This window comes from Mustelus asterias, chromosome 18 (assembly GCF_964213995.1).
Source record: "Mustelus asterias chromosome 18, sMusAst1.hap1.1, whole genome shotgun sequence".
Taxonomy (NCBI): domain Eukaryota; kingdom Metazoa; phylum Chordata; class Chondrichthyes; order Carcharhiniformes; family Triakidae; genus Mustelus; species Mustelus asterias.
The window spans coordinates 90709367-90722227 of record NC_135818.1 but is presented as its reverse complement, the minus strand read 5'-3'; the positions used below and the strand labels follow the sequence as shown (position 1 = coordinate 90722227).

The window sequence follows — 12861 nt, the reverse complement described above, 5'->3', positions numbered from 1 at the left end:
TTGGATCTCATGGGATAAAGGGGGAGGTGGCTAGATGGGTAGAGAACTGGCTTGGTCACAGAAGACAGAGGGTGGTAGTGGAAGGGTCTTTTTTCCGGCTGGAGGCCTGTGACTAGTGGTGTTCCGCAGGGCTCTGTATTGGGACCTCTGCTGTTTGTGATGTTTATAAACGATCTGGAAGAAGGTGTAACTGGGGTGATCAGTAAGTTTGCGGACGACACAAAATTGGCAGGACTTGCAGATAGTGAGGAGCATTGTCAGAGGCTACAGAAGGATATAGATAGGCTGGAAATTTGGGCAAAGAAATGGCAGATGGAGTTCAATCCTGATAAATGCGAAGTGATGCATTTTGGTAGAAATAATGTAGGGAGGAGCTATACGATAAATGGCAGAACCATAAAGGGTGTAGATACGCAGAGGGACCTGGGTGTGCAAGTCCACAGATCCTTGAAGGTGACGTCACAGGTGGAGAAGGTGGTGAAGAAGGCATATGGCATGCTTGCCTTTATAGGACGGGGCATAGAGTATAAAAGTTGGGGTCTGATGTTGCAGATGTATAGAACGTTGGTTCGGCCGCATTTGGAATACTGCGTCCAGTTCTGGTCGCCACACTACCAGAAGGACGTGGAGACTTTGGAGAGAGTACAGAGGAGGTTTACCAGGATGTTGCCTGGTATGGAGGGGCTTAGTTATGAGGGGAGATTGGGTAAACTGGAGTTGTTCTCCCTGGAAAGACGGAGGATGAGGGGAGACTTAATAGAGGTGTATAAAATTATGAAAGGCAGAGATAGGGTGAATGGTGGGAAGCTTTTCCCCAGGTCGGTGGTGACGTTCACGATGGGTCATAGGTTCAAGGTGAAGGGGGGGAGGTTTAACACAGATATCAGAAGGACATATTTTACACAGGGTGGTGGGGGCCTGGAATGCGCTGCCAGGCAAGATGGTGGAGGCAGACACACTGGGAATGTTTAAGACTTATCTAGATAGCCATATGAACGGAGTGGGAATGGAGGGATACAAAAGAATGGTCTAGTTTAGACCAGGGAGCGGCACGGGCTTGGAGGGCCGAAGGGCCTGTTCCTGTGCTGTATTGTTCTTTGTTCTTTGTTCAGTTGTCCCTGCTGTTGTAGCTAATTGTGTTCAGGAATGTGGCTAACCCAGCTAGAATCCATTTTGTGTTCTTTTATATTATGTACTGTTTAACATGGTGGAGCTTACATGTATGCCTTCTGTGATCGTATAATAATATTCATATATATTCATTATATACCATTCATCCTTACCAATATAAATTGTTATATAGGCCCCTGTATTTCGGTTAACTTGTTTATGCAAACTTATAATCTTGTATGCTGGATAAACAAGCCACAGGTGTCCACATAGAAGCGACAAAACAGATAGCCTTGAGATGGCCACAATTACACGGACTACACGAAGGACGGAATCGCTAAGGCAGCAATAATCGTGAGAAAATGCGGACGTGACCAGGGGCGAAAATATATGTATAAATATTTGCTCTTAACCTATATTCGGCGAGAAGTCTGGAGATCGTGTTAGGAATTGGACTTCTCCCACAATCTTGTGAAAATAAACCACTGTACTTTGACTCACGACTAGTCTCAGAGGTATTATTTACCTACAACACAGGTGGAGAAGGTAGTCAAGAAGGCATACTGCATGCTTGCCTTCATCGGCCAGGGCATTGAGTTTAAAAATTGGCAAGTCATGCTGCAGCTTTATAGAACCTTAGTTAGGCCGCACTTGGAATATAGTGTTCAATTCTGGTCGCCACCCTACCAGAAGGATGTGGAGGCTTTGGAGTACAGAAAAGATTTACCAGGATGTTGCCTGGTATGGAGGGCATTAGCTATGAGGAGAGGTTGGAGAAAATTGGTTTGTTCTCACTGGAGCGACAGAGGTTGAGGGGAGACCTGATAGAAGTCTACAAGATTATGAGAGGCATGGACAGAGTGGATAGTCAGAAGCTTTTTCCCAGGATGGAAGAGTCAATTACTAGGGGGCATAGGTTCAAGGTGCGAGGGGCAAGGTTTAAAGGAGATGTACGAGGCAGATTTTTTACACAGAGAGTAGTGGGTGCCTGGAACTCGTTGCCGGGGGAGGTAGTGGACGCGGATACGGTGGTGACTTTTAAGGGGCGTCTGGACAAATACATGAATAGGATATGGTTCCCGGAAGGGTAGGGGTTTTAGTTAAGTCAGGCAGCATGGTCAGTGCAGGCTTGGAGGGCCGAAGGGCCGTTTCCTGTGCTGTAATTTTCTTTGTTCTTTGTAATTGGATAAGGTTTATGACAACTGTTAACAATGATTCTAGAAAGGCTTTGTACAGCCCAGTGCTAGCCTCTCCCATTGATCATTGGTCAAATAAAGATACGTCTTTAACTGGGACACTGGCTTTGTGAGTCTTTTATTTCCTGAGGTTTTTTGGTGATACCTAGTCTCTGAAAAGACCCCACAACAGGACCTGTTCACCACAGGCTTGTGGTTATTGTTTATTTTCATTTTGTGCAATAAAGCACGGGTTCCTTCACAGCGTCAAAGTAAAAGGGACGCTTTGGTAACCTGCTTGTCAGGTCCTGGTAAGCCTGTATTATTGTTTGGTATGCAATTTTTTGGGAAGTTGGAGCCATACGGCGTGGGTGTTGAGGACTGGCCATAACATAGAACATAGAAAAAAATACAACACAAACAGGCCGTTCGGCCCACAAGTTGCGCCGGTCATGTCCCTACCTACCTAGGCTTATATATAGGCTTACCTATAACCCTCAATCCTATTAAGTTCCATGTATTCATCCAGAAATCTCTTAAAAGAACCTATCAAGTTTGCTGAGAGATTGAGGTACTTCTTTCGAGCTAACGGAATAAAAGGAGATACTCGGCAAAATCATTCTATTGACTGTGTGTGGCGCTGCAACATTCAGTATTATAAAAACTCTGACGTATCCGGAAACACCAGAGTCCAAGACCTTCCATGAGTTAGTAGAAATGGTGGCAAATCATTACAATCCTAAACCTTCCCATGATCTTGCAACGCTACAGGTTAAATACAACTACTTGATTTGCAGGGGAACTAGTAACAGAATTCCATTACCAGAAATGCTAAGAGATCGTTTAAAGTGCGGCATAAATGACCTAGCAACCCAAAGAAGGCGCATTAACATCTGGAGAGAAAAGATGGCTGTGCAGCTGGAGAGCCAGACACTGGTTATCTCGCCTCAGTCAGCACTCTGTGCACTGAGAAGAAGATTCTGCCCATTCTCTCCATAGATACAGCTGGGCCTGCTGAGTATTTCCAGAATTTTCTGTTTTTACTTCAGATTCCCAGCATCCACTGTATTTTGCTCTGGATTTAAGTATTGCTGAATGAATGCACTGTCAATGATTTCTCTTGCACATCAGGATTGCAAGAATACCAAATCTCAAAAGGAACAACAATTTATATTGCATCCTATTAGAGGAAAATATCATCCATGCCCCTATTACAAAGCAGCTGCATCAAGCAGCTAGTTTCACCCATTGTTCAAATATTTGAGACATCTTCCCCTTCCTGGGTAAGCGGAGCTAGACTTGGCATTTTCAGGACTGAAGGTGGCAGCTTTAGCTACCTCTCAGTGCCTGTGTAATGTTACTTCAACCCGGATAAATGTGTAGTGGTCCATTTTGGCAGGTCAAATGGAATGAAGGAGTATAATATCAGGGGTAAGACTCTTAGCAGTGTAGAGGATCAGAAGGACCTTGGGGTCCGGGTCCATAGGACTCTTAAATCGGCCCCGCAGGTGGAGGAGGTGGTTAAGAAGGCGTATGGTGTGCTGGCCTTCATCAATTGAGGGATTGAGTTTAGGAGTCGGGGGATAATGATGCAGCTTTATAAGACCCTTGTCAAACCCCACCTGGAGTACTGTGCCCAGTTCTGGTCGCCTCATTACAGAAAGGATGTGGAAACCATAGAAAGGGTGCAGAGGAGATTTACAAGGATGTTGCCTGGATTGGGTGGCATGCCTTCTGAGGATAGGTTGAGGGAGCTCGGTCTTTTCTCCTTGGAGAGACGAAGGATGAGAGGTGACCTGATAGAGGTTTACAAGATGTTGAGAGGTATAGAGCGGGTGGATTCTCAGAGGCTTTCTCCCAGGGCTGAAATGGTTGCTACGAGAGGACACAGGTTTAAGGTGCTGGGGAGTAGGTCAGAGGAGATGTCAGGGGTAAGTTTTTCACTCAGAGGGTGGTGGGTGAGTGGAATCGGCTGCCGTCAGTGGTGGTGGAGGCAAACTCGATAGGGTCTTTTAAGAGACTTCTGGATGAGTACATGGGACTTAATAGGATTGAGGGTTATAGGTAAGTCTATTTATAAGCCTAGGTAGGTAGGGACACGACCGGCGCAACTTGTGGGCTGAAGGGCCTGTTTGTGCTGTAGTTTTTCTATGTTCTATGTTAAGTATGTAGGCTATACCTCCCAACAATAAATGGATGGCATCAAACAGAAAGTCCTTCTGGCTGCTCGCAAGAGGAAAAGCACTGACCAGATTCAACAGTCCCTGCTTGCAGAACTTACGATGTGGAGATGCCGGCGTTGGACTGGGGAACTTACAACATAGAACTCACAACATAGTGCCCAAGGTTAGATGTGATTTCGCAGTTGGACAATGCTTACTCAACAATTCCGATTGTGCTAAGCATTACACTGATGCCAAATGAAAATGATCAGTTAGGCTGGCAGCGTGGCTTACTCACATAAGAACATAAGAACATAAGAAATAGGAGCAGGAGTAGGCCATCTAGCCCCTCGAGCCTGCCCCGCCATTCAATAAGATCATGGCTGATCTGACGTGGATCAGTACCACTTACCCGCCTGATCCCCATAACCCTTAATTCCCTTACCGCTCAGGAATCCATCCATCCGCGCTTTAAACATATTCAGCGAGGTAGCCTCCACCACCTCAGTGGGCAGAGAATTCCAGAGATTCACCACCCTCTGGGAGAAGAAGTTCCTCCTCAACTCTGTCTTAAACCGACCCCCCTTTATTTTGAGGCTGTGTCCTCTAGTTTTAACTTCCTTACTAAGTGGAAAGAATCTCTCCGCCTCCACCCTATCCAGCCCCCGCATTATCTTATAAGTCTCCATAAGATCCCCCCTCATCCTTCTAAACTCCAACGAGTACAAACCCAATCTCCTCAGCCTCTCCTCATAATCCAAACCCCTCATCTCCGGTATCAACCTGGTGAACCTTCTCTGCACTCCCTCCAATGCCAATATATCCTTCCTCATATAAGGGGACCAATACTGCACACAGTATTCCAGCTGCGGCCTCACCAATGCCCTGTACAGGTGCATCAAGACATCCCTGCTTTTATATTCTATCCCCCTCGCAATATAGGCCAACATCCCATTTGCCTTCTTGATCACCTGTTGTACCTGCAGACTGGGCTTTTGCGTCTCATGCACAAGGACCCCCAGGTCCCTTTGCACGGTAGCATGTTTTAATTTGTTTCCATTGAGATAGTAATCCCATTTGTTATTATTTCCTCCAAAGTGTATAACCTCGCATTTCTCAACGTTATACTCCATTTGCCATATCCTCGCCCACTCACTCAGCCTGTCCAAATCTCTCTGCAGATCTTCTCCGTCCTCCACACGATTCACTTTTCCACTTATCTTTGTGTCGTCTGCAAACTTCGTTACCCTACACTCCGTCCCCTCCTCCAGATCATCTATATAAATGGTAAACAGTTGCGGCCCGAGTACCGATCCCTGCGGCACGCCACTAGTTACCTTCCTCCAACCGGAAAAACACCCATTTATTCCGACTCTTTGCTTCCTGTCGGATAGCCAGTCCCCAATCCACTTTAACACACTACCCCCAACTCCGTGTGCCCTAATCTTCTTCAGCAGCCTTTTATGGGGCACCTTATCAAACGCCTTTTGGAAATCCAAAAACACCGCATCCACCGGTTCTCCTCCATCAACCGCCCTAGTCACATCTTCATAAAAATCCAACATGTTCGTCAAGCACGACTTTCCCCTCATGAATCCATGCTGCGTCTGATTGATCGAACCATTTCTATCCAGATGCCCTGCTATCTCCTCCTTAATAATGGATTCCAGCATTTTCCCTACTACAGACGTTAAGCTGACCGGCCTATAGTTACCCGCCTTTTGTCTCCTTCCTTTTTTAAACAGCGGCGTAACATTAGCCGTTTTCCAATCAACCGGCACTACCCCAGAATGCAACGAGTTTTGATAAATAATCACTAACGCATCCACTATTACCTCTGACATTTCTTTCAATACCCTGGGATGCATTCCATCCGGACCCGGGGACTTGTCCACCTTCAGTCCCATTAGTCTACCCAGCACTGCCTCTCTGGTAACATTAATCGTATTAAGTATTTCTCCTGCTGCCAACCCTCTATCGTTAATATTTGGCAAACTATTTGTGTCCTCCACCGTGAAGACCGACACAAAAAACTTATTTAAAGACTCAGCCATATCCTCATTTCCCACTATTAACTCCCCCCTCTCGTCCTCCAAGGGTCCAACATTCACTCTAGCCACTCTGTTCCTTTTTATATATTTATAAAAACTTTTACTATCATTTTTTATATTAATTGCTAGCCTAGCTTCATAGTCTATCCTTCCTTTCTTTATCGCTTTCTTAGTCTCTCTTTGTTGTTTCTTAAATTTTTCCCAATCACTTGTTTCTCCACTATTTTTGGCCACTCTGTACGCAGCTGTTTTTATTTTAATACTCTCCTTTATTTCCTTCGTTATCCACAGCTGGTTCTCCCTTTTCTTACAATCCTTGTTTTTTGCTGGAATATATTTTTGCTGAGAACTGAAAAGGATCTCCTTAAAAATCCTCCACTGTTCCTCAGCTATCCTACCTGCCAGCCTGCTCTCCCAGTCTACCTTAGCCAATTCATCCCTCATCCTATCATATTTCCCTCTGTTCAAACAGAGGACACTGGTTTGAGACCAAACTTTCTCCTCTTCCATCTGAATCAGAAATTCGACCATATTGTGGTCACTAGACCCAAGAGGGTCCTTCACAATAAGGTCCTTAATTCTACCTACCTCGTTACACAATACCAGATCCAAAATAGCTCGTTCCCTCGTCGGTTCCGTAACATGCTGTTCAAGGAAACTATCCCGACAGCATTCTAAGAACTCTTCCTCCATTCCACCATTACCGACTTGAGTCTGCCAGTCAATGTGCATGTTGAAGTCCCCCATGATTGTTGCCGTTCCGTTTTTACACGCATCCCTTATCTGCTTGTTTATAGCCCTCCCTACCTCAACATTATTATTCGGGGGCCTATATACCACACCTACTAGTGTCTTTCTCCCTCTACTATTCCTCATCTCTACCCATAATGATTCCACGTTTTGTTCCTCAGAGCCTATGTCATCCCTCAGTACTACCCTGATATTATCTCTTATTAATAGCGCGACCCCACCACCTTTTCCTTCCTGTCTATTCTTCCTAAACGCCTGATACCCCTGGATATTCATCTCCCAGTCCTGGTGCTCGAAGTTACATGCATTCACACACATGGCCCTGTACTTTGCAAACAGAAAGAACATGTCGATGCAATTGTGCTTTTCCAACTGAACAAATGCTTGGGGGGACAGCCATTTCCCCCATGGCAATGCCTTGACCAGAACTGATTTGACAACCAATGAGAGGAGGCTGAGGGAAGACCTGATAGACATCTATAATATCATGAGAGGCACAGACAGGGCTGACAGTCAGAATCCTTTTCCCAGAGTTGAAATGTCTAATACTAGAGGGCATGCACTTAAGGTAAGAGAGAGAAATTTCAAAGGAGATGTGGGGGGATTTTTTTACACAGTGTGCTAGGTGTCTGGACTGCGCTGCCAGGGGTGGTGGTGCAGTCGGATATGATAGGTGTGTTTAAAGGGCTTTTAAATAAGCACTTGGAAATGCAAGGGATTGAGGGACATGGACCAAGGGCAGCCAGAAGGAATTAGTTTAATTTGGCATCATGTTCAGCATAATATCGTGGGCCTAAAGGCCTGTTCTTATGCTGTACTGTTCTTCGTCTTCACATGCTGAATAAATTGTTGCTCCCTTTGAGATTTGGTATTCTTTAGGGATGGCACAGTGGCTAGCACTGCTACCTCACAGCGCCAGGGACCCGGGGCAGCACGGTGCCACAGTGGCTAGCACTGCTACCTCACAGTGCCAGGGACCTGGGTTCAATTCCCGGCAGCACGGTGGCACAGTGGTTAGCACAGCTACCTCACAGCGCCAGGGACCCGGGGCAGCACGGTGCCACAGTGGCTAGCACTGCTACCTCACAGCGCCAGGGACCTGGGTTCAATTCCCGGCAGCACGGTGCCACAGTGGCTAGCACTGCTACCTCACAGCGCCAGGGACCCGGGTTCAATTCCCGGCAGCTCGGTGGCACAGTGGCTAGCACTGCTGCCTCACAGCGCCAGGGACCCAGGTTCAATTCCCGGCAGCACGGTGGCACAGTGGTTAGCACTGCTACCTCACAGCGCCAGGGACCCGGGTTCAATCCCGGCAGCACGGTGGCACAGTGATTAGCACTGCTACCTCACAGCGCCAGGGACCCGGGTTCAATTCCCGGCAGCACGGTGGCACAGTGATTAGCACTGCTACCTCACAGCGCCAGGGACCCGGGTTCAATTCCCGGCAGCACGGTGGCACAGTGGCTAGCACTGCTATCTCACAGCGCCAGGGACCCGGGTTCAATTCCCGGCAGCACGGTGGCACAGTGGCTAGCACTGCTACCTCACAGCGCCAGGGACCCGGGTTCGATTCCCAGCAGCACGGTGGCACAGTGGCTAGCACTGCTATCTCACAGCGCCAGGGACCCGGGTTCAATTCCCGGCAGCACGGTGGTACAGTGGCTAGCACTGCTATCTCACAGCGCCAGGGACCCGGGTTCAATTCCCGGCAGCACGGTGGCACAGTGGTTAGCACTGCTACCTCACAGCGCCAGGGACCCGGGTTCAATTCCCGGCAGCACGGTGGTACAGTGGTTAGCACTGCTATCTCACAGCGCCAGGGACCCGGGTTCAATTCCCGGCAGCACAGTGGCACAATGGATAGCAATGCTGCCTCACAGCGCCAGGGACCCGGGTTCAATTCCCAGCAGCACGGTGGCACAGTGGTTAGCACTGCTACCTCACAGCGCCAGGGACCCGGGTTCGATTCCCGGCAGCACGGTGGTACAGTGGTTAGCACTGCTATCTCACAGCGCCAGGGACCCGGGTTCAATTCCCGGCAGCACGGTGGTACAGTGGTTAGCACTGCTATCTCACAGCGCCAGGGACCCGGGTTCAATTCCCGGCAGCACGGTGGCACAGTGGTTAGCACTGCTATCTCACAGCGCCAGGGACCCGGGTTCAATTCCCGGCAGCACGGTGGCACAATGGATAGCAATGCTGCCTCACAGCGCCAGGGACCCGGGTTCGATTCCCGGCTTGGGTCACTGTTTGTGTGGACTTTGCACATTCTCCCTGTGTCTGCGTGGGTTTCCTCCGGGTGTTCCGGTTTCCTCCCACAGTCCAAAGACGTGCGGGTTAGGTGGATTGGCCATGTTAAGTTGCCCCTTCATGTCAGGGGGACTAGCAGGATAAATATTCTGGGTTATGGGGATAGGGCCTGGATGGGATTGTAGTCAGTGCAGACTCGAAGGGCTGAATGGCCTTCTTCTGCACTGTAGGATTCTATGATTCTGTTGAGGAGAGCAAGACAGCATGTTTCTTTATTCAGCAACGCTCTGCAAGTTCTGTACTACCAAGCTGCTTTGGATTTCGTGGTGAGCTGGATGTGGTTTTGTTTTTTTTCCCCAACTTCCTGCATACTGGAACGACAGAGGTTGAGGGTGACCTGATAGAAGTCTACAAGATGATGAGGGGCATGGACAGAGTGGATAGTCAGAAGCTTTTTCCCAGGGTGGCACAGGTTTAAGGTGCAAGGGGCAAGTTTTAAAGGAGATGTACAAGGCAAGTGTTTTTACACAGAGGGTGGTGGGTGCCTGGAACTCACTGCCGGGGCAGGTAGTGGAAGCAGATACAATAATGACTTTTAAAGGGCATCTGGACAAATACATGAACAGCATGGGAATAGAGGAATATGGTCCCCCGAAGTGTAGGGGGGTTTAGTTCAGTCAGGCAGCATGGTCGGTGCAGGCTTGGAGGGCCGAAGGGCGTGTTTCTGTGCTGTAATTTTCTTTGTATACATAATTTGGTACCTTTCAGAGTCCAACTTCATCAGTGCCCGGACATCAAAACAGAACTGCACATCTGTCACCGTACAGCTGGGGTAGGCCTCACTGAAACAAGGGAAACCCTCAATCAGAAACAGCCAACCCTTCGCTGCACTCTTCAATATTTCAGCATCTTCTCACTAATAACTTGTGCAGCCCACAGAAACAGGAGAAACAGAACATGTGTACCTGGACAGATACTCGTCTCAGTTACAAAGTCACGCGACTTTACATAACATCAGAGACCCAAGCACGCACACACACGCACACACACACTCACACTTAGCAAGAGAGACACAAAGTCAGAGGATTTGTCAAAGTCAAAGTCAGTGGAAAGGATTATAAGAGATAGGATTTATAATCACCTAGAAAGGAATAATTTGATTAGGGATAGTCAGCACGGTTTTGTGAAGGATAGGTCGTGCCTCACAAACCTTATTGAGTTCTTTGAGAAGGTGACCAAAGAGGTGGATGAGGGTAAAGCGGTTGATGTGGTGTATAGGGATTTCAGCAAAGCGTTTGATAAGGTTCCCCATGGTAAGCTTTTGCAGAAAATATGGACACATGGGATTGAGGGTGATTTAGTGGTTTGGATCAGGAATTGGCTAGCTGTAAGAAAACAGAGGGTGGTGTTTGATGGGAAATATTCATCCTGGAGTCCAGTTACTAGTGGTGTACCGCAAGGATCTGTTTTGGGGCCGCTGCTGTTTGTCATTTTTATTAATGACCTGGATGACGGCGTAGAAGGATGGATTAGTAAATTTGCGGATGACACTAAAGTCAGTGGAGTTGTAGACAGTGCGGAGGGAAGTGGCAGGTTACAGAGGAACATAGATAAGCTGCAGAGCTGGGCTGAGAGGTGGCAAATGGAGTTTAACGCGGAAAAGTGTGAGGTGATTCACTTTGGAAGGAGTAACAGGAATACAGAGTACTGGGCTAATGGTAAGATACTTGGTAGTGTGGGTGAACAGAGGGATCTGGGTGTCCATGTGCATAGATCCCTGAAAGTTGGCACCCAGGTTGATAGGGTTGTTAAGAAGGCGTACGGTGTGTTAGCTTTTCTTGGTAGAGGGATTGAGTTTCGGAGCCAGGAGGTCATGCTGCAACTGTACAAAACTCTGGTGCGGCCACACTTGGAGTATTGCGTACAGTTCTGGTCGCCGTATTATAGGAAAGATGTGGAAGCATTGGAAAGGGTGCAGAGGAAATTTACCAGGATGTTGCTTGGTATGGTGGGAAGATCGTATGAGGAAAGGCTGAGGGACTTGAGGTTGTTTTCGTTCGAGAGAAAAAGGTTAAGAGGTGACTTAATAGAAGCATACAAGATGATCTGAGGATTAGATAGAGTGGATGGTGAGAGCCTTTTTCCTCGGATGGTGATGGCAAACACGAGGGGACATAGCTTTAAATTGAGGGGTGATAGATATAGGACAGATGTTAGAGGTAGGTTCTTTACTCAGAGAGTAGGAAGGGCGTGGAATGCCCTGCCTGCAGCAGTAGTGGACTCGTCAACATTAAGAGCATTCAAATGGTTATTGGATAAACATATGGATGATATTGGAATAGTGTAGAATAGAGGGGCTTTAGATGGGTTTCACTGGTTGGCGCAACATTGAGGGCCGAAGGGCCTGTACTGCACTGTAATGTTCTATGTTCTAGAGAGAGAGAGATGGAAGTTCCAACAAGAATGAACACACTCAGAGAAATTTAAATACACATGCTGCACTCACATAACTCCTACCCTTCACCACAGTCAAGCTCTCCTCTCCAGTAACGTTCATCTTCACTCCTCCCTCACCCTCCCATCCTGATCCCACCCACTCTCTCCAGTAATACTTCACCTGTCACCCAATCCCTTTTACCTCTAACCCTACCCTCCGCTCTCAGCAGCCTCTGTTCAGCCCAGCCTCTTGCTCCTGACCCATTGGAAGTCCCATTACTCACTGGAAATGCTTGATAATGAGATTTGTGTCTGTGATTTCCCTTGGGATCTGTGAGATCATCAGTGTTCTTGCGACCTACAGAAGGGAAAGGCCACAGTTAGAATACAGGAAACTTGCCAGATGTACCATGGGGACACCCATTTCACAAAGCCTGCACCAATCACACTTAACACCCAACACCCCAGGGACCCTCAGACCCAAGTTTGAAAGGAAGGGCATTGTGGTATCTCCCAGTACTGAGACCACTACTATTTTGAATATATATTAATGACCTGGATTTAGATTTATGAAATACCATTTCAAAGTTTGAATATTGCCCAAAACTTGGAAATGTAGCAAACAATGGGAATAATAAGACTTAAGGAGGAAATAGACAGAATGTTGAAATGAGCAGACACATGGAAGATGAAATTTAAAACACAGAAGTGTGAAGTGAACGGCACGGTGGCACAGTGGTTAGCACTGCTGCCCCACAGCGCCAGAGACCCAGGTTCAATTCCCGGCTTGAGTCACTGTCGTGTGGAACAAAGTACAAAGAAAATTACAGCACAGGAAAAGGCCCTTCGACCCTCCAAGCCTGCACTGACCTTGCTGTCCGACTGAACTAAAACCTCCTACTCTTCCGGGGACCATATCCCTCTATT

At 47.5% G+C, this 12861-nt stretch overlaps 1 protein-coding gene across 1 annotated transcript in view; it reads right to left on the bottom strand.

Moving 5' to 3' along the window:
• The window catches only part of tmem63c (transmembrane protein 63C), a 161320-nt gene that overhangs the window by 88580 nt on the left and 59879 nt on the right, over positions 1–12861 (bottom strand). Inside the window, exons 12-13 of the mRNA XM_078233152.1 lie at positions 12219–12292; positions 10260–10340 (exon numbers count right to left, since the gene is read on the bottom strand). Coding sequence (XP_078089278.1) covers positions 10260–10340; positions 12219–12292 — 155 coding nt within the window. The remainder of the gene's footprint in view (positions 1–10259; positions 10341–12218; positions 12293–12861) is intronic.